At 48.8% G+C, this 20,295-nt stretch overlaps 1 protein-coding gene and 1 long non-coding RNA gene across 2 annotated transcripts in view; one reads left to right on the top strand and one right to left on the bottom strand.

Moving 5' to 3' along the window:
- Window positions 1–5,731, bottom strand: part of IGDCC4 (immunoglobulin superfamily DCC subclass member 4) — a 39,334-nt gene extending 33,603 nt beyond the window's left edge. Inside the window, exon 1 of the mRNA XM_027552996.1 lies at window positions 5,618–5,731. Coding sequence (XP_027408797.1) covers window positions 5,618–5,687 — 70 coding nt within the window. The 5' untranslated portion in view covers window positions 5,688–5,731. The remainder of the gene's footprint in view (window positions 1–5,617) is intronic.
- Window positions 3,786–11,090, top strand: LOC113899750. Its single transcript, XR_003512978.1, has 2 exons — window positions 3,786–4,155; window positions 9,941–11,090. It is a non-coding gene; the product is annotated as an uncharacterized LOC113899750 (long non-coding RNA).
- The last annotated feature ends 9,205 nt before the right edge of the window (window positions 11,091–20,295 follow it).

Here is a 20,295-nt window from a genome sequence, read left to right on the forward strand (position 1 = left end):
ACAAACATCAATGCCTTGTCATTTTTGAATTTCAGGGCCCAACAGATTTATAACTTGTTTTCAGTCTACAAGGGCAATTCTCCATGACACCAACACCACTCTCTTTCCCAGGAGACACAAGTCAGTTTCTTCCAGAAACCTCCTTCCCCACTCCCCACCTTGGCCACCTCCCATACCACACGCTAAGCCCCTCCCACAACAGCTAAACCCCTCCCACAACAGCTGGAAGGAGAGCTTGGGACTGTTGCCTGGGATGCGAGGAAGACAGCATTCCCTTCATCTGTGATCCTGTGGAGTCAGGCTCGGCCCCAGCAGACTTGACAGCAAAGCCACGCTCAGCTTGACTGGCCTACCTCCTGCTTCCTGTCACGCGGAGCCCCCACCAGACCAAACCACTTTCTGTTCTCGGAAAGCACTGCTGCTCCATCTTCCTCAGTAGCTGTGCCATCCTGGGGTCTGACTTCCACGGCGCTCCTTTTTCTGCCCCATAGGACCCTGGGTACCTGAGCCATTGCAGTTAGCACGGCAGATTTCTGACTTGCCTATCTCCCCAGCAAGGCAACAAGTTTGAGATTATCGTCCTGGTCAGCGTTCCCTAGGACCTAAAACACTGTCTGGCACACAGCAGGTGCTCAGTAAATAGTCCTTGAACAGATGAGAGGACAGGCTGAGAGACACGCAACAGGACAAGACGCAGAGCCCCTTGTGCTTTTCCAAACATCCATTTCCTTATCTGGAAAAATTATAGGAACTCCCTTCAGGGCTGGGGATGATGTGAATAATACATGTGGGAAAATGCCTAGCATAGTATGTGCCTCCTATGAGATATCCAGCAAAATGCTGAAAATGCACCAAGGCAGGGAATTCCCTGTTAGGAATTCCCTGGTTAGGACTCTGTGCGTTCACTGCCGTGGGCGAGTTTCACCCCTGATCAAGGAAATAAGGACTTAAGATCGTGCAAGCTGTCCGGCGCAGCCAAAAAAAAAAAAAACAAAAAAAGCCCAGAGACAAAACAGCAAACTCACATTCAAAGAAATTCTGTACTTAAACATTACCAGGACTGGGGAGCTCATTACCTCACCTCTGCTGCTATATGGAAGGTCCGATTAAAAATACCTTCCTTGTGTGCCCACCTTTGTCTCTCTTATGCTCCATTCATTTGCTAGAGCTCCAAGCTATGTGCAAAGTAAGTGAGCCCCTTATGAAGCCATCTGGAAGTCTTGACTCTGCACCAGCTTGTGTGTTCAGGTTTGCACCTGAGAGACGGCTTCCTGAGCCTCTGCTTCTCAACCTCAGGGACCCCACAGCCCCTCAAATCCAGACAATGCCTCAGCAGTGAGGCAGTAGTAGCTGGCAGCCCAGCCAGTCCCAAGCACGAGGATTCCATTTCTTTGCATGTCAGGCCCAGATCATCCTCTCTGGTTTTCTTCTCTCCCCCCAGCTGCCATCCCCCATCCCTGACCAGGCTGGGGCTGGGGTCTTCCCCCATCAGAGCCACTCTTTCTCTTCCTCCCCTGTGACCCAGGGAGCTGGGAGCCCCTAGGCCTGCTTGGCAATAACATCTGTTCTGCATCTGGAATTCTGTGTCAAGTCTGGTTCCTGTATCTCAGAAAGAGTGGAGGCAAAACAGGAGGCAGTGGGTGGGGGTGGGTGGGGAACAGTGGATTCCAGGGCCCAGGCCCAGACACACGAAGTGAGGGGGCTAAGCCCCAAGTTGTTGGTAACTTCTCATGTGATGGGGAGGGGTGAAGAGAGACTGAACTCGGGTTTAATGTGTACCAAATCCCGGGAAGGCATGGCTACTCCAATAGCCAGGAGATTGGTTACGGTCCCAGTTCAGTCTCCATCCATGTAACTCTGGGAAGTCACTCAATTTTCTCATCTGCAAAATGAGTTCATGCTAAAAGTATTTCTAAGTTCTCCTTAGTGCCGACCTTTGAAGACTCATTGTGAGATTAATCAACTTGAAACTCATGATTAACTGAAGTGAAGTGAAGTCGCTCAGTCATGTCCGACTCTTTGTGACCCCATGGACTGTAGCCTACCAGGCTCCTCAGTCCACGGAATTTTCCAGGCAAGAGTACTGGAGTGGGTTGCCATTTCCTTCTCCAGGGGATCTTCCCAACCCAGGGATCGAACCCAGGTCTCCCACACTGCAGGCAGATGCTTTACTGTCTGAGCCACCAGGGAAGCCTGAGCCATGACTAACTGAGCCATGAAAAAACATACAAGATCAGTGAAGGTTTAACTGGATTGTTTAGATTCACTATTAATAGAGATTATGTTCGGGACTTGCTGGCAGTCCAGTGGTTAAGATGTCCCATTCCAACGTCAGTGGTATGGGAACTAAGATTCCACATGCCTCTTGGCCAAAAGGCCAAAACATAGAACAGAAACAATACTGTAACAAACTCAATAAAGACATTTTTCAAAAATGGTCCACATCAAAATAAAAAAATCTTGAAAAAAAATAGAGATTGTGTTTGACCTAGTTCCTAACCCCCAAGATGAGGTTAGAAATGGCCACCCCAACACTCCAACTGATGGAGGTTGGCCTCCAAGCCTCTGGGATGAGAAAGGGATGGGAGGTGGGAGTTTCCTGGTGAGAAGAAAGCAGCTCACCTATTCTTAGAGCCCTCCTCCTGCTGACCTCTTGCATCACCACCCCCTAAATTCTGCTTGTGGTGAAAACAGAGCACTGGGCATCCCACCACCACTCCCAGGTAGGATCCCATTCACATCAACACTTCCCCAGTTCCCAATCCCTGACCAGAAGTGTGCTGGGGAGACAGGCAGTCAGTCTTGACTCCAACATGTCAAGGTGGCTGAAGTGTCTATTATTTTTCACTTCTCCCTCCCTCACTCTCTACAAACTCCCTGAAACTATCATGCTAATTCTACTCTAGAATCCAGCTACTTGGCCATTCCAATTGCCACTACTTTAGTTACCACCACCCTCTCCTCTGGATTACTACCACAGCCTCCCAAGAAGAGGCAGCTTCCTGCCTCCATCCCATGCAATCATTCTCTACCTCGGTTGGAGTGAGCTGATGCAAAACAGATCTCAAAACCCTCCAGGGTTTCCCTGGTGCTCCGGTGGTTAACAATCCTCCCCGCAATGCAGGGGACACCATTTCGATCCCTGGTCCAGAAAGATCCCACATGCCGAGGGGGCAACTAAGCCCCTGAGCCACAACTACTGAGTGTGCGCTCTGGAGCCAGCGAGCTGCAACTACTGAGCCCACGTGCCTAGAGCTTGTGCTCCATAACAAGGGAGGCCCCGGCAGTGAGAAGCCCACACACAACTAGAGAGGAGCCCTCAGTCTCCGGAACTAGGGAAAGCCCACAAGCAGCAACGAAGACCCAGAGCATACAAAAACAAGTAAATATTTTAAAAGAAAAACAAAAAACAAACAAAAAAACCCCCAAGGACTCATTTGGGTTCTCAGGCCAGAAACCCTGGTGGGGCTTATAAGCCCCTTCATGAGTTGGATCCAGCTCCATTTTCAGCCTTCTCTTTTTGACACTCTGTGGCCCCTGGCCCATTCTTCCTTAACCTGCCTCATGCCTTGCACTCTAAACTCCAGCCAGATTTAGTTTCATCCGGTGGTCTAAAGAAAGTCACTTCTGAGCGTTTGCATGTGCAGTTCTCTGTGCAAAACTCCCTACCATCGCTCTCCTTCCGTGCTAACTGACCCTCTGCACAGAGCTCTAGTTTTCACTACTTCCTGAAGGAAGCCTTTGCTGACTACCTGTCAGTCTCCTCCTTATTTACTATATCCAGGCACCGGTCACATGCTAGCCAAAACGAGTACTCAGTAAATATTTGTTGAATAAATGACCTCCATCCAGATGGGGCTGGCTAGTCAAACTCTAGCCTGGGGAATGTCCCCAGGACTGAGAAGATTTGCACACTCAAAGGATTTAGCACTGAGGACCGGCAGCGCAGTAGCTTCAGCCAAGCACACTGCTGCCAAGGGAGCCCCAGCTCGGCCTTGTGCACTCGGAGTCCGGAGAGGCCAGGTCTCCGAGGCAAACTGAGCCCCTGGCGGGAGGCCCCACCGCTACTCCATAATGCTCGATTGAGTGCAGTTCCCAGCCCTGACTCCGCTTGGCTGGATGATCCCGACCCCGGTCTGGAGCTCTGAGAAGAGGGTGGGTACAACTCTTCGTTAATCCCTAGGTTCCCCGCACCCCACCTGACAACCCCAGACCCCCCACTACCCTGGCCCAGAGGCCGGGACCCCGCCCCTAGGCGGCCTCCTGCCGGGTCCGCAGTCGGGTCTGAAAAGGGGCGTGTCTTTGTAGGCAGCTAGGGGGTCCCAGTAGTTCCTGATACTTTCCCACCCGCTGTTTGGGTTTCCTGGAGAAGGGCCGGGGCGGGCCAGGCGGAGGCTCCTTCCCCCCTCCGCCGTCCCTGCCTCCCTCCCACGTGGCCTGGCTGAGTCTCTCTGGAAAGCCGCAGCAGCTGGAGAGAAATCCCCCTCCCCACCCCCACCTCCAAGTCCCTCCCCGACTAGCCCCGGACACATCCTCAACTCCCCGCTAGGCAGAGAAGGCAAGGACTAGGCGAACAAAGCGGGCAGCCCATCCCCCTCCCCAGCGCTCCCAACCACCTTCCCCCTGGGCCGCCCCCCAAACGCACACAGGGCCGAAAGGGAGCGGGCCGGGGTAGAAAAAGGCTCCCTTAAGCATAGACACTTGGGACTTCGTCACCCCATCCCCAGCCCTTTCTCCATCTAGAACAACTCTGGAGAGTTACCCACCCCCAATGCGCACTGTGTTGGGGGGCTGGAGCAGGCTTTGCTGACCTCGTCAACCCTTTTCAGATGTGTCCCTCGGGGGTGGGGCAGAAGTGACACGCGTCCCAGCCCGACAGCGAGTATTGGACTCGTCCACGAAAGCAACTGGTTCCTGCCCCCTCCCCCAGCCCACTCCGGGCCTCGGGTTTTGGGGGGAGGCAACAGTCCCCCGCTCCCCCCCGCAACCAGCCTCAGGGACACACCCACTGGACAAAGTTGAGTATTTTATCACAACTATCCCCAGTTAATCCGGAATCTCCTACTCCTGTCCCCCCACCAAGGGCAAGGACACTCCCCAAAAGCCAAGGCCAAATATTAGCTCAGTGCCATGAACACAATTACACACAATCTCAACACACACCCCTCCTCTTTCACACTCCCAACCCGGAGACGCGCGAGTACAAGGCAGTACCCGCCCCGCACAAACCACCGGCACCGCTGCCACTGCCCGCGATGCCACGCAGCGATCGGCCACGCACTGCGGACCTGTGCGCCAGGCAGAAGCCCCCTCCCCACCCTCCGCGCGCGCGCGCGCGCACACACACACACACACACACACACTCGTACACTCACTCCGGACTCCACAAACCAAGGACATACACACCCCCTACGGACAAGTACGCGCCGCGAACGCCGCCCGCCGCGGCTCGCGGACCCCGGAGCGCAGGCATCACCGGCACAAGGGCGCGCAGCCGGCGCCCCACGGTCCCCATTCGCTCGGGACTCGGGGCGCGGCGGCCCCACAGCCTCACGCAGTCCGGGGCGCACAGTCACCCCGCAGGCGCTCCCGCCGCTGCCTGGGCGCCCGCCCTTACCGCGCGCGGTCAGCAGGCAGAAGGTCAGAGCGATGAGCCCGCTGCCGCGGCCAGCGTCCCCCCGCGACATGGGGCCGGGCCCGGGCTGCCGCCGCCGCCGCCTCCCCGCGCCTCGGCCGCCGCCGCCGCCGCCGCCGGGGGAGGGCGCGCCGGGCGTCAGTGGCCCGGGGAGGCGCGGCGCCGCGGGCGGGGGCGCGGCCTCGGGGGCCCGGGCCTGAGCGGGGGCCGGCGCGGGGGCCGGGGCTGCTGCCGCCTCGCCCGCCCCTCCATCGCCATCTTGGGCGAGCCGCCCAGGCGGGGGCGCCAGGCGAGCGCGGCAGGTCGAGCCCCGCCGGCGACCCTGGCCCCGTGCTGTGACCTGCGCCTCGCGGGTGCTCCGCCCTGCTGGGGTCTGCGCGCGTGTGCCTCGCCGGCTCCGGGTCGCCATGGCCCCCCCCCCCCCCCCCATTTGGGCAGTTGGTTTCTGGGTCTGTTTGTCTCTTCGTCTCTGCCTCGGGATCTCTTTCTGCCTCGATGTCTCTATTTCTTTTCTCTGCAGCTGCCTCAGGGTCTCCAGCATCTGGGTTCCAGGCTCAGTGGAGGCAGATTCAAGGCCTTGGTTTCTGTCCTGATAACCCCATCTTGCCATTTGAGCCAGTCCATTCCAGCCCAGGTCCTGGCCTGAATCCTCCTTAGTTTCTCCACCGACAGACCCTCTGGGGACTCGACGGTTCCCTCCTCATCTTCATCTCCATTTCCACTGCCATGACAAACTGATGACTTCTGTTGACCTTTTGGTCTTGGAATAACCAGCCCCAGCAGGGCATTTACTCTACTCCAAGCGCTGCCACAGGCTTCCCAGGCGGCTCAGGGGGTAAAGAATCCTCCTGCAGTGCAAGAGATGCCGGTTCAATCCCTGGGTCAGGAAGATCCCCTGGAGGAGGGCATGGCAACCCACTCCAGTTTTCTTGCCTGGAGAATCCCATGGACAAAGGAGCCTGGTGGGCTACAGTCCATAGGATCACTAAGAGTTCGACAAGACTTAGTACCCATGAACATGCAAGCACTGCCATATTTGCACCTCTCTGCAGCCCTGGGAGAGACAAGGAAGGTTTGATTGCTCTCATCTTACATGTAGGGAAACTGAGGCTGGAGGAGGCAAAGTGACTTGCCTAAGGAAACGAGGCCAGGGAGTAGCCGATACAAGACCTGAACTCTGGTTTTCTGACTCCAGGAGGTCATTTCCCACTCACAATTTCAACTGTGCGTTCTGTGTTCTAGCTAGACTGGTTGTCTTAGTATCCCAGTCACTTCTTTCTCTAAAGCCAGGGATTCAGTGGTCAGGCTAAGGTAGGGAGTGAAGTACAGACAGAATTTAAGGTCATCATTAGAAATGACCTATTTAAGGTCATTTCTAAGACCAAGATGCCATGGTTCTTTATCTCCTCTGTCTCCATGACAGAGCTATTTTGTCTCTGTACCCAGTGTGTACCGTACCCATCTGTTGCTAATTAACCCTTAATAATGACCAGCACTTTGCAGGTCCAGTGGAATTTAGCATTTATTCATTCATTGCCAAGCGCATCAGTAGCATTTGACTTAGCCGATCACTCCTACTTGTTTCTCTTAGTGATCTCATCTGGTCATCAAAGCTGTAAATTAAATCTTTATGCTGAAGATGCCTACATTTATATCTCAGCCTGCACCATCTCCCTTGAACTTCAGACTTGTGTATCCAGCTACCTGCTCAACATTTCCGTTGGCCAATGTGCATCTCACCTTTAACGTGTCCAGGGAATTCCCTGGTGGTCTAGTGGTTAGGATTCTGTGCTTTCACTGCCAGGAGCACAGATCAAATCCCTGGTGAGGGGGACTAAGATCCATGTAAACTGCAAGGATTAAAACAAAAACAGCAACAAATTTAACATGCCTAAAACTGAGCTCTGACCTTCCCTATTAAATCTGCTTCTCCCCCAGTCTCCCCATCTCAGTTCCTAGCAGCTTCATCATTCCTGATGCTCAGGTCAAAAGCCTTGGAGCCATCCTTGACTCTTCACCATCCCATCTTTCACACTTCACTTTCCTGCTACTACCTTCAACCAAGCACCATCATCTCTCACTAAATTGTCACAATTGCCCTCTCACTCGTCCCCCTTCAGTCCTTGTCCCCCTTCAGTCTTTTTTCACTATAGCATCCAGAGTGATCTTATTAAAACAGGGATGAGATCATGTCGCTTCTCTGCTCAAAACCCACCAGGGCCTCCTAGCTCAGAGCAAAAGCTGGAGTCCTTCATATGACAGGAAAGCCTATCTGATCTGGAAGGCCGTTCTATCTCTCTGACCTCTTCTCCAATGCCATTCTCCCCAGCTCACTGCCTCTCCAGTCACATCAGCCTCCTTGCTGTAACTTGATGGCAGCCAGTCCCCTACTTCCAGCCTCTAGACCTTTACTCAGCTGGTGCCGGTCTGGAGCTCTGTCCCCCACATCTCATGTCCTCACAAGCCCCCCCACTCTGCCTGTGTGCCCATTTTTCTAACATGCTCTGTACATGCTAAGTTGCTTCAGTTGTGTCCGACTCTTTGCGATCCTATGGACTGTAGCCCACCAGGCTCCTCTGTCCATGGGATTCTCCAGACAAGAATACTGGAGTGGGTTGCCATGCCCTCCTCCAGGGATCTTATCTCCATGCCCTGCATCTCCTGTATTGCAGGCAGATACTTTATCCCTGACCCACTTGGGAAGCCCCTCTAACATCCTCTGTTTTACTGATTTCATTTATAATCTGTCCTCCTAACCAGAATGTGGGCTTTGTGAGGACAAGGATTTTCACTGGCTGGGTTCACTGCTGAATTCTAAGCAGTGAACCGGTATCGGACACTGTGTAGATGCCAGGGGGCCAGGATAAGATACAAGTCACTGCCTAGGGAGACAGCTGTGTCCTAAGTGGCATGGGGTGGCTGGGAGAATGGGAATACGAGAAGGAGGGACCAACCGTGTGTGGTGAGGGGCTGGGGAGTAGTTGAGGAAAAAGCCTTCACAGAACTGTTAATTGTTACAAATGTTTGACCTAGGTCTTGACAGTCTAAGGAGGGTACAGCCTTGTTGGGGGAGGAACAGCCATGGTGGGGGAGGAAATGCCCTAATGCAGAGGCCCTGTTGCATGAGGGCACGAGAAGGCACGTGGATTTTATCTATGTTATTTGGGGAGAAGTACTTCCCAATAGATCCTAACATCTTTTCTTTCACATTTCAGGAATAAAACTCAAAATTTGTTTTTTTCACTTTAGCACAAAATGCAATCACTAAATGAAGGCAATATTTATCTATTTATCTATTTTCGATCCTATAACATGATTAAATTTCAATGTACATTTGGTCCCCAAATTTTATATATCATCTTGTTTGTTGACAGATCATATGTTTTTGCAATTAATTTAAAACTAGTGCCCATCACTTCGTTGATAGGGAAGAGTGTTTTTTTAATCATCAGTTTGCTGTTGCTAAGTCGCTTCAGTCGTGTTCGCCTCTGTGCGACCCCATAGACGGCAGCCCACCAGGCTTCCCCGTCCCTGGGATTCTCCAGGCAAGAACACTGGAATGGGTTGCCATTTCCTTCTCCAGTGCATGAAAGTGAAAAGTGAAAGTGAAGTCACTCAGTCGTGTCCAACCCTCAGCGACCCCATGGACTGCAGCCTACCAGACTCCTCCATCCATGGGATTTTCCAGGCAACAGTACTGGAGTGGGGTGCCATTGCATGACTTAGCAGCATGCAAAAATGACCAGAGTTTTAAATCACTAAGGAAGTTGTCAAGAGAGCATATTACTGTGAAAGGGATTTGAGCATCAAAAAGCATTGGCAAGCATTTGCCTGAGTAATCTCTAAGATCTCAGTAGGTTCTATGATCCTAAATTAATCATTTATGGAACACTTGCTCTGTAGGACCAGCAGTGGGAGTCTGTGGCTTTCACATCATTCTAGAATAAATGCCAGAATCGATGACTGTAGTGAGTTTTAAAGTACAGTCGTCCCTTGTCTCTCAGTATCTGTGGGGGATTAGTTCCAGAACCCTCCATGGATACCAAAGTCCATGGATGCTCAAGTCTTTTATATACAGTGGGGAAGGATTTGCATATAATCTACATATAACATCCCATACACTGTAAATCATTTCTAGATAACTTGTAATGTCTAGTACAATATAAATGCTATATAAATAGTTTTAAATACAATGTAAATGCTATGTGAATAGTTGGCATTGGGTGGAAAATTGAAGTTTTGTTTCTTGGATCTTTCTGGAACTTTTTTTTTTTAATTTTCATCTGTGGTTTTTTGAATCTGCAGATATGGAACCCACAGGTATGGAGAGTTATACCAGTTCTTTGACATCCCTCCCTTCAGGTAATCTCCTTCCCCTGCCTTTGAATATAGTGACCTTAGTGACTCATTTCTAAAGCACTGAATGTGGTGAAGGTGGTACTACATGGCTTCTGAGATGTGTCAAAAAAAGATGCAGCTCCCACCTGGCTTTCTCCAGACGACATGTGCCTTTGGATCCCTGAGCCATCAGGTAGGAAGTCTGGCCACCCTGAAGTTGCCACGCTGGAGAGTCCATGTGGGGAGACCTTATGGAGATGGAGATGCTGGAGGAGCCCCAGTTGTTCCAGCCCAGGAGCCAAAGGTGTGAGGAAACCTTCCCATGTCCACCCCCAGCTCCTGTCTGACCGACCGTACCACATAGGAGATCCTGAGACCAGTTAACCCCCAGCACTGTGAGAAATAGTAATAGTAACACGTGGTTGTTGTCGGTGTTCTGCACCGTTAATTTTGGGATGGTTTGATTTGTATTACCAGATAGCCAGAACACACGCTAGAGTCTTTACTGGGTTGGGTTCACTACTAGAACCACTCTCTGCTTCTTTCATTCATCCCCCTTTGAGGAAGATACTAAAGATAAATATGTTTAGAATATCTTCACTCTTCACATTTAAAACCATCTCCCACAGGATGCTTCTGCTCATGTCCTCTGAGCCAGGGGGATGGGTGGGTCTTCTCACCCTAAGATATCTTTTCATTTCTTTCTTATCAACAGATGCTAATAGATTTGTGAAATTATGGGATATTTTCATTTTTCCTTTGTGCTTTTCTGTTTTTTTTTTTGTTTTTTGCCAAATTGTCTACATTGAACACATATTATTTTTGTAAACAGAAATAGTAAATGTAACTAAGGAAAAAATACATCAGTTAAGGAAGATGAGAAAGTTCTGAAGTTAAATAGTGGTGATGGTTGAACAACAGTGTGAACGTATGGAAGGCCGCTGAGCTGTACACTCAAAATGTCTGAAATGGTGAAGTTTGTTATGTATAGTTTACCAAAATGGAAAAATATATACAATTCTGTAAAACTCGACTTGAGTCTCAGCTCCTTCAAGGTTACCTTCCAGATCTCACCAATCCAAACCTATTAAACTCATTAAATATCTGAAATGCTGTATATTGGCAATGAAAGTGTACTTTAAAAAGAAAACATTGGAAATGTTAGCAATTAAAACAAAAAATATCAGTGGAAAGGTGTCTAGTTTGGGATTGAATTTGTAATAAAAACACACTTTAAAAAATTACTATTTAAAAAAATCATTTTATTTACTTATTTTTGGCAGTGCTAGATCTTCGTTCGGCGAAGGCAATGGCACCCCACTCCAGTACTCTTGCCTAGAAAATCCCATGGATGGAGGAGCCTGGTAGGCTGCAGTCCATGGGGTCACTAAGAGTCAGACACGACTGAATTACTTCACTTTCACTTTTCACTTTCATGCATTGGAGAAAGAAATGGCAACCCACTCCAGTGTTCTTGCCTGGAGAATCCCAGGGATGGGGGAAGCCTGGTGGGCTGCCGTCTATGGGGTCGCACAGAGTCGGACACGACGGAAGTGACTTAGCAGCAGCAGCAGGTCTTCATTGCTGCATAGACTTTTCTTTAGTTATGTTGAGCAGAGGCTACTCTCTGGTTGCTGTGAACAGGCTTCTCATTGCAGTGGCCTCTCTTGCAGAGCACAGGCTCTAAGCTGAGTGGGCTTCAGTAGTTGCGGCTCCCAGGCTCCAGAGCACAGGCTCAGTAGTTGTGGCTCACAGGCTTAGTTGCTCCATGCCATGTAGGATCTTCCCAGATCAGGGATCGAATCCATGTCTCCTGCACTGACAGGCAGATTCTTTACCACTGAGCCGCCAGGGAAGCCCATACATACACTTTAAAAAAAAAAAAAGATAATTATATAGATAAAACAAAGTTCTGCATGAATGAAAATGATTCAAAGTTTATTACAATACATGATTCATCGCTGAGTATATTTACGTAGTTATAATGATGTAAACACTGAATATTGATCTAAGTAAAACTGCAGTAGAACTGCTCTATTGAAAAGATGAGGAGGGGGGTAAGCGGTGTGTGTGCTTGGTGGATATGGGAGGGAAAACAGCTAAATTCTAATCTTTTGTAGTGGGATACCACTAGATAATGAAATAAAACTGGAAAAAAGAATCACAGAGTAACATTACAAACATGTTATTTAGAGATTTTAGAACTTGACTCCTTAAGCTATGTGGCTATGTAACTATGATAGAATTAAAACTTAAAAAAAAAGAGATGATACAAGTAGTGTTCACACGGTGGCCCCCCTGCCCTGAGCCATCCTTCCTCCACAGCTTTCTACACCACCTTGCTGAGCCCAGCAGCTGATTCCTGCTGGAATCACTGCTCTTGGACACCCACTTGTGCCTAAGGCCAGCTTGCCCCTGCAGGCCTGGGTTTGGAGTGGCTCTTTCTGTCCCCTTGTGTGGGGCCTCTGTACACCCAACACAGTGGGCTGAGACCAGCTCTCTCCCAAGGTCTCTGGAAGCTCCGCCTGTAGCTGGATATACTGACTGTGGCAGGATGCTAGCCCTGCCTTCTGCGGAACTGAAGGTAGGTGATGCTGGTCACACTGTCCACCCATCTTTGGAAGCTGCACCCTCCATGCTGGAGACTGTGACCTCCCTCAGCCCCTGGGGGCCCGAGTCCTCCCCAGGCCCTGTCCTACCTAATAGCCTTTTTCCTCTTCACTTTCCCCATTAAAGTATATATGTCTTAGGGGCTTCCCCAGTGGCTCAGTGGTAAAGAGTTCGCCTGCCATTGCAGAGTCCGCCTGCAATGCAGGAGACACAAGTTCCATCCCTGACCTGCGAAGATCCAATATGCCTCAGAGCAGATAAGCCTGTGCACCACAACTGTCGAACCTGTTCTCTAGAGCCCAGAAACGGCAGCTACTGAGCCCACGGGCCGTAATTACCAAAACTTGTGCAACCTAGAACTCGTGCCGTAATTACCAAAGCTTGCGCACTCTAGAGCTCGTGCTCTGTGACCTGAGAAGCCATGCACAGCAAACAAGGGTAGCCCTCACTCTCCGCAAGTAGAAAAAAGCTTGCACAGCCTAACAAAGACCCAGCAAGGGCAAAAGTCAGTCAATAAAGTTTAAGTATATATGCTCATGACCCACCTTCTCTTCTGGTCTCTCAGACAAACTGAATCTGTGGAGGTGCAGCCACCAGGAGAGGGGCAGGGGGAAGATGCACAACCCCATGGGCTCTCACTGTTCAAGGCCCTTACAGCCCATCCCAGCACTCCCCTTCCCTATCGTAGCCCTCCCCAGCCACACTCAGCTTCCCGCCTTCCAGAGTGCCAGCTCCCAAACTTAACCCGCTTCATGCCTGTGAGGAAAGGATTCTTTGCCTAGAATGACTTACTCTCACCTGGAGAAACTCACTCCTTGACACCTAATCCAAATGCCACCTCCTCTGTGCAGCCCTATTGACCATCCTCTTTTCTTGTAAAAAATTTTTTTTATTTATGTATTTCTTTTTGGCTGCTCTGGGCCTTCGTTGCTGTGCATGGGCTTTCTCTAGTTGTGGTGAGCGGGGGCTCCTCTTCATTGTGGAGTGTGGACTTCTCATTGTTGTGGCTTCTCTTGTTGCAGCTCCTGGGCTCTAGGGTGCACAGGCTTATTTGTTCCAAGGCATGTGAGATCTTCCCAGATCAGGGATTGAACCAGTGTCCCCTGTACGGCAATGTGGATTCTTAACCGCTGGGAAGCCCTGACCATCCTCTTTGCCACTGCCCAGAGAAAACAGTCACTCATATTTGTTGAGTGCTGTGTGTCAGATACTGGGAATTCTGTATGCATTTTTTTCATACTGAAGTTCACAGCAACTCCATGAAGTAGTACCATTAATAACTCTATGTTATAGAAGAGGTGGCTGAAGCACAGAGAGGTTAAGTAACTTGCCCAAGGTCACACAGTAGGAAGTGATTCAGTGGGAGACAGGAAGATAGACTCTCTAGGTCAAAGCCCCTTGTTCTAACTGCCATTCTTCCCTGCCTCCTGGGGGTGGGGGGGCTCACACAAGACTCAGCACTCGACATCTCTCTTTGTACTGACCCTCTTTTATTTATACATCTATGTCCACTTCTGGACTGAGAACCCTTGGAGAGTAGACTGACTCCTCTGAGCATTCCCAGATCCCTGAATCCTTCAGCATGAGCCAGGTCATGGCAGCTGCTCAACTCATGTTGCTTGCTCAAGGATGAGTGAAGCCAGGAATAGCATTCTGCTTCTGCACTGTGACCTTGGACAAGGCACACAACCTCCCTGAGCTCTCATTTCTTTCTCTGGAGGAAGAAAATAAAAAAGCAACCTGGTGGACGGAGGGTATTAATACTGCATAACTAATCTTAGCTTACTATGAAGATCAAATTGAACATGATGCTGTCATGAGGAAATATAGTGTAAGCAGTGGGGCACTCACCATATAGGTGCTAGCAGTTGATATTCAGGGTTTCCTTGGTGGCCCTAAAGAACCAGGGTGCCAGTGCAGGAGACATAAGGGATATGGGTCTGATCCCTGAGTCAGGAAGATCCCCTGGAGAAGGACGTGGCAACCCCCTCCAGTATTCTTGCCTGGAGAACCTCCATGGACAGAGGAGCCTGGCGGGCTACAGTCCGTACAATCACAGAGTCAGACATGACTGAAGCAACTTAGCACGCAGCTGGTATTCAGAGGGAAATGTGTCAACTGCTCACAGGTAAAACATGTTATGCTAACAGGGGTCTTACAGTTAATGATACCTTCATCCAAGTTAATGTGTAATTCTGGAAGATCAGCCTTCAGTCAGGCCAATGAGAAGTATCTGAGGTCAAGGCAGAGCCTGGTCACCCCCATGGGAGGCTTCTGTCCCCACCCTCCTTACTCGTCCTGGAACCTGGTCTTCTCCCAAGGTCTCTGGGGCTGGCTCATGTTCCCCTCCCCACCCAGCATCTAACTTCTCCCCATGGCTTGAGTCTGACAGCTCAGGTCTTGGAAAGCAGACTGCTCCCCTTGGCAGCCCTTCACTCCTTGGAGGAGATGAGGTCATATCAATGGCAGGAATGCCAACTTCATAAATCACTTCCAACATGTTGACCTCACCGCAACTCTGTGAAGAAGGTATTAGAACCCCACTGTAGAGTCCAAGGTTACAGAAGCCAAGGGCTTGCTCAAGAGCACAACTGCTGGACTTGAACACAAGTCTATCAGATTTCAAATATGCTAGTCTTTCTCATGCTCCCCCTTCTTTCTCTGGGCAAGTTCAGGGAGATTCATATCCAAGACCCACCCAGTACAGGCTTTCTGAGCTCAGCATGAGTCCCCAGAGGAACTCAGATTTCAGGCAAATTCCATATTTCCTTGATTCTAAGATGTATTCTTATTCAGTTTTATGTTTCTGATATGGAGATCATAAAAATGATAACAGTTGAGATTTTAGGAAATTTAGAAGGACTCCTGGGACCGCAGTCAAGTGTCTCTTTCAGTTACCAACTGGTTCTGTGCCTTTGTCATTTTACATGCCTGTACCTCAGGGAGTTGGCCTGATTTTTGGCACTGGCTCTGCCACTTGACAGCCATGTGGCTCTGTGGTCCTCTCCGGGATTTAGTTTCCTCATCTCTAAAATGATTGGAGGGGTCACTGATTTTATTTATTTATTTAAATTTTTGGCTGTGCTGGGTCTTCACTGCTGTGCATGGACTTTCTCTAGTTGCAGTAGGCGGTCTTTTCACTGTGATGGCTTCTCTCGTTGTGGAGCACAGGCTCTAAGGCACGCAGGCTCAGTGGTTGTGGCACACAGGATTAGTGGCTCCATGGCATGTGGCATCTTCCCAGACCAGGGATCAAACCCATGTCCCTGCATTGGCAGGCGAATTCTTAACCACTGGACCACCAGGGAAGTCCAAGATGATTTCTGTTCTGGCTCTGACATTCCATGAATGCGGTCTTCCAATGCTCTGTCTCAAAGGTCCTACATTACTCTGGCTGTACATTAGTATCATCTAGGGAGCTTATCAAAAATTATTAAAATACGGCTGACATCCTCCCCCACTGACCCCAGGAAAGACTCAGACATCCACCTTTTTATAAGCTCCCTTGGCAATTGTGACTGCAAGCAGGGCTCAGAAGTACCACTCTTCCAGACCTAAAGCCTCAGTGGGGGACAAAGGATAGAAATTCCAATGACATTTCAGAGGAGCCTTAAAAGCTTAAATCTGGGCAGAATTTTCTTTTGCAGTCTTACAAATAGATTGGTGGATGGGTATTCAGGAACCTATAACCTATCAATTTAGTTCAGTTCAATTCAGTCGCTCAGTCGTGTCCGACTCTTTGCAACCCCATGAATCGCAGCACGCCAGGCCTCCCTGTCCATCACCAACACCCAGAGTTCACTGAGACTCACGTCCATCAAGTCAGTGATGCCATCCAGCCATCTCATCCTCTGTCGTCCCCTTCTCCTCCTGCCCCCAATCCCTCCCAGCATCAGAGTCTTTTCCAATGAGTCAACTCTTCACATGAGGTGGCCAAAGTACTGGAGTTTCAGCTTTAGCATCATTCCGTCCAAAGAAATCCCAGGGCTGATCTCCTTCAGAATGGACTGGTTGGATCTCCTTGCAGTCCAAGGGACTCTCAAGAGTCTTCTCCAACACCACAGTTAAAAGCATCAATTCTCGGTTCAGCTTTCTTCACAGTCCAACTCTCACATCCATACATGACCACTGGAAAAACCATAGCCTTGGCTAGATGGGCCTTTGTTGGCAAAGTAATGTCTTTGCTTTTCAATATGCTATCTAGGTTGGCCATAACTTTTCTCCCATTAGATGATCCCATATAGGGGAGGTCAAAATAATTTTTTCATTAAAAATTTTTTGATATTCAAATATCTAATAAGTGATTCCTACCTGGCTATAGTAGGTATGATGGGGAGAGTTAACCAAGTATAATACAGTGCCTAGTCTAACAGTCTCCAATCTAAGTGCAGAAACAAAATCAGAGGCAAACAGTATGGTATAAAATTAAGTGCTAAATCTAAGATAATTTTTATTGAGCACTTTTATTGCATGCCAGGCACCAAGTGCCTTCTAGTATATTAGACGAATTTAATCCTCACAATAACCCACTGAGGAGGGTTCTGCTACTATTCCTACTTCTCACTTAAGGAAACCAAGGATCAGAGTGTTGTGTAAACATACACAAGCCCATAAAGATAGCAAGTAGCAGAGGCAAGGGTTGAAGCCAGGCTCCAAAGCTGACGCTGGTACCATTGTGCAATACCACCCATGTTGGCTGGGAGACTCTCATATAAGCTCTGTAGGGTACCAAGAGGAGCCTGGGTCTGGCCTCAAAGCATGTGTTCTACTAATTAAAAGAAGAGAGGAAACTTTCCAGATGCTTGTGGGTGAGAGAAGAGACCATGTGAGGGAACGTGAGGTGACAAGGGCTTTGAGTGTCGAGTGGATTTGACTAGGGACAGGAGTGAGACAGTGAATTTATCATGCCGTTAAGGAGGTGGCAGTGCTCTGCCGAGTGCACTAGTGAGGTGGGAGGTGAAGTCGGTCCTGAGGACCTGCTGAGGGCAAGGTCCTCTCCATCTTCGTTTCCTCATGGTCTACACAGGCCTGGCACATGACTGCTACTGTATTTGGTCAGTGAAGTTGGCAACTGCTTCTTTGAAGTCATTTGGAATTCTTTTTAACCTTTTATTTTGTATTGGGGTATAACCAATTAACAATGTTGTGCCAGTTTCAGTTTCAGAACATGGAAGGGATTCAGCCATACATATACATGTATCCACTCTCCTCCAAACTCCCCTCCCATCCAGGCTGCCACATAACACTGAGTGGAGTTTCGTGTGCTATACTGTAGGTCCTTGCTGGTTATCCATTTTAAATATAGCCGTGGGTACATGTCAATCCCAAACTCCCTAACTATTCCTTTCCCCTGGCAACCATAAGATCATTTTCAAAGTCTGTGGGTCTCTGTCTTGTAAGTAGGTTCTTTGTATCATTTCTTTTTAGACTCCACATATAAGGGATGTCATACGATATTTCTCCTTCTCTGAAGAAAGTCACCTGGAAATCTTTTTTAAGTAGAAAACAAAACTTTAATGAAAACTTGAAAGCTCCAGTATGAAGTAACAAAATCAACAACCTACAAATCTTTCAGTCCTTTGCCTTTCAAGCAAAATATTCTCTTAAAAAAAATGCCCATTTCATAATAAATATCCCCATCTATAGGCTAGGCATGTCTGAGCTGATACATGGATATAAAATTCAAAAGAGAAGGGAACGAAAATATTTTAAAAATAAAAATCTGAATCCTTTCCTTGAGGTATATAACAATATGGTTACCAACATATTCAGCACCTTGTAATAATCAAGTTACTAATTGGAGCCCTGGAACAGCCCCTGAAATGAAAGAACAAGAGATCCTAGTTGTTCATGAGTCACAAGTTGGCAGCAGAAGAAAAACTGACAGCAACTGGACAGGAACTCAAATACATGAAATCCACATGTTCTGAACAATTACACACTCACTTCAAATAGCTAATAGTCTATAGGGTTTTACAAAAGGAGCTCAGAGCCTGGAATACGAATCGTTGCCCTCTGAGTGATGGGCATTCCTAAAGCATCCTTAATGCTTTTTTTTTTTTTTTTTTAATCAACACAGGACTCCATATGAGGGGACCAAACATCACATCTCATCTCACAGATTACCTTGGGTGTAGAAACTTCAGATGCCACTTGTTATTTTGTTGTTTTCGTTGCTAAGTCATGTCCGACTCTGCGACCCCATGGACTACAGACCGCCAGGCTCCTCTGTCCATGGGATTTCCCAGGCAAGAATACTGGAGTGGGTTGCCATTTCCAGCTCCAGGTGGAATTTTTTATCTTCACTTTCTACTCCAACCCAGCATGACATTGAAGGTTCTGGACTGAGGAGGTAGGAGCAGAGACAGGAATGAGGATGGACAGTTGAGACAACGAAAAACAATGACATGGCTCAGCAACACACCATTAAGTGCCCAAGTACGTTAAGTACAGAGGGTGGCATTCACATGCCTGCTGAGGGATGGCACTGTGGCCATACATGTGCCCAGAAACCGAGCCAACATGGAAAATCCATTTCACAGAAGAGCACCGTGGTTTCCAGAACCTACCTGGCCGGAGGACCTTCCTGCAAATAACTGTCACTTGTGAGAAGAATGCTAGAAGTGAAGGTATTAGTCACTCAGTCGCATCAAACTCTGTGACCCCAGGGACTGTAGCCCGCCAGGCTCCTCTGTCCCTGGGATTCTCCAGGCAAGAATACTGGAGTGGGTTGCCACTTCCTTTTCCAGGGGATCTTTCCGACCCAGGGATCGAACTGCATTGTAGGCAGACTCTTTACCATCTGAGCCACCAGGGAAGTCTGAGAAGAACGCTTAACCATGTCCTTCCGCAGAGCGCTTTTCCAGTGAAGATGTGCAGGTGTGGGCAGTGGCAGGGAGTGGGTTCCTGACACTGGCTAAGGACACTGTCCTGTTCCCAAACTTCTATTTCAAGAACTCAAGTAGGGAGCCAATTTAGGTGTATCTTTCAGCAAGGTGCACACAAACTCAGAAATCTCATTCCCTGTGTCAGAGCTGATCCCATGTAATCCATTTCAGTGAGAGCTCACCCCCATCCAGGGTGGCATGGCCAGGGCACCAGATCTGTGGACAGAACTAGGCTGATTATTTAAATCCTGCTAATTCCCCAAATTGCTCCAAGCCCCAAATAAAATTATGGTTATGGATCCTTATACTGCAATTGTTTTAATTCTGCTCCCTCCAAAGCACCAAGGGATCAATCCTTATTTCTCATAACCACTGCGTGGGTGAGGTCAGGCCAGAGGGCCGTCGGAGGCCTTGAGGTCATACACTTGCTCTGACAGGACCCTGGAGCCCAGGAGCCACTGCCAAGTCTGCACTGCCATCCAGCTTTGTGGGATGATTATGGCCAGTTTGAAAGCTGATTTTTGATTAGCAATAATCCTGGGTAAATTAAAGAGATCATAGTCTATAAAAGTTTCTCACCTGGAGTGCCATAAATTATATGTGCGCTGAGGCACTAAATTTCTTTAGTTTGGGTGGGTCTGGCTGATCATTTCTGGCTAAAAGTAACCTCAACAGGTTAACCTAGTGCACCTTAGTTTATCCCAGAGTCATTTAAATGTCTTTTTTTCCTTTTTTTAAATATGTCATGAGGGAAAAAGGATAGGTCTATGGCAGTAGGATGTTTAATCTTTTATTTCTAAATTTTTATATATAAAGTTTAAAGAC

Source organism: Bos indicus x Bos taurus, chromosome 10 (genome assembly GCF_003369695.1).
Source record: "Bos indicus x Bos taurus breed Angus x Brahman F1 hybrid chromosome 10, Bos_hybrid_MaternalHap_v2.0, whole genome shotgun sequence".
NCBI lineage: Eukaryota > Metazoa > Chordata > Mammalia > Artiodactyla > Bovidae > Bos > Bos indicus x Bos taurus.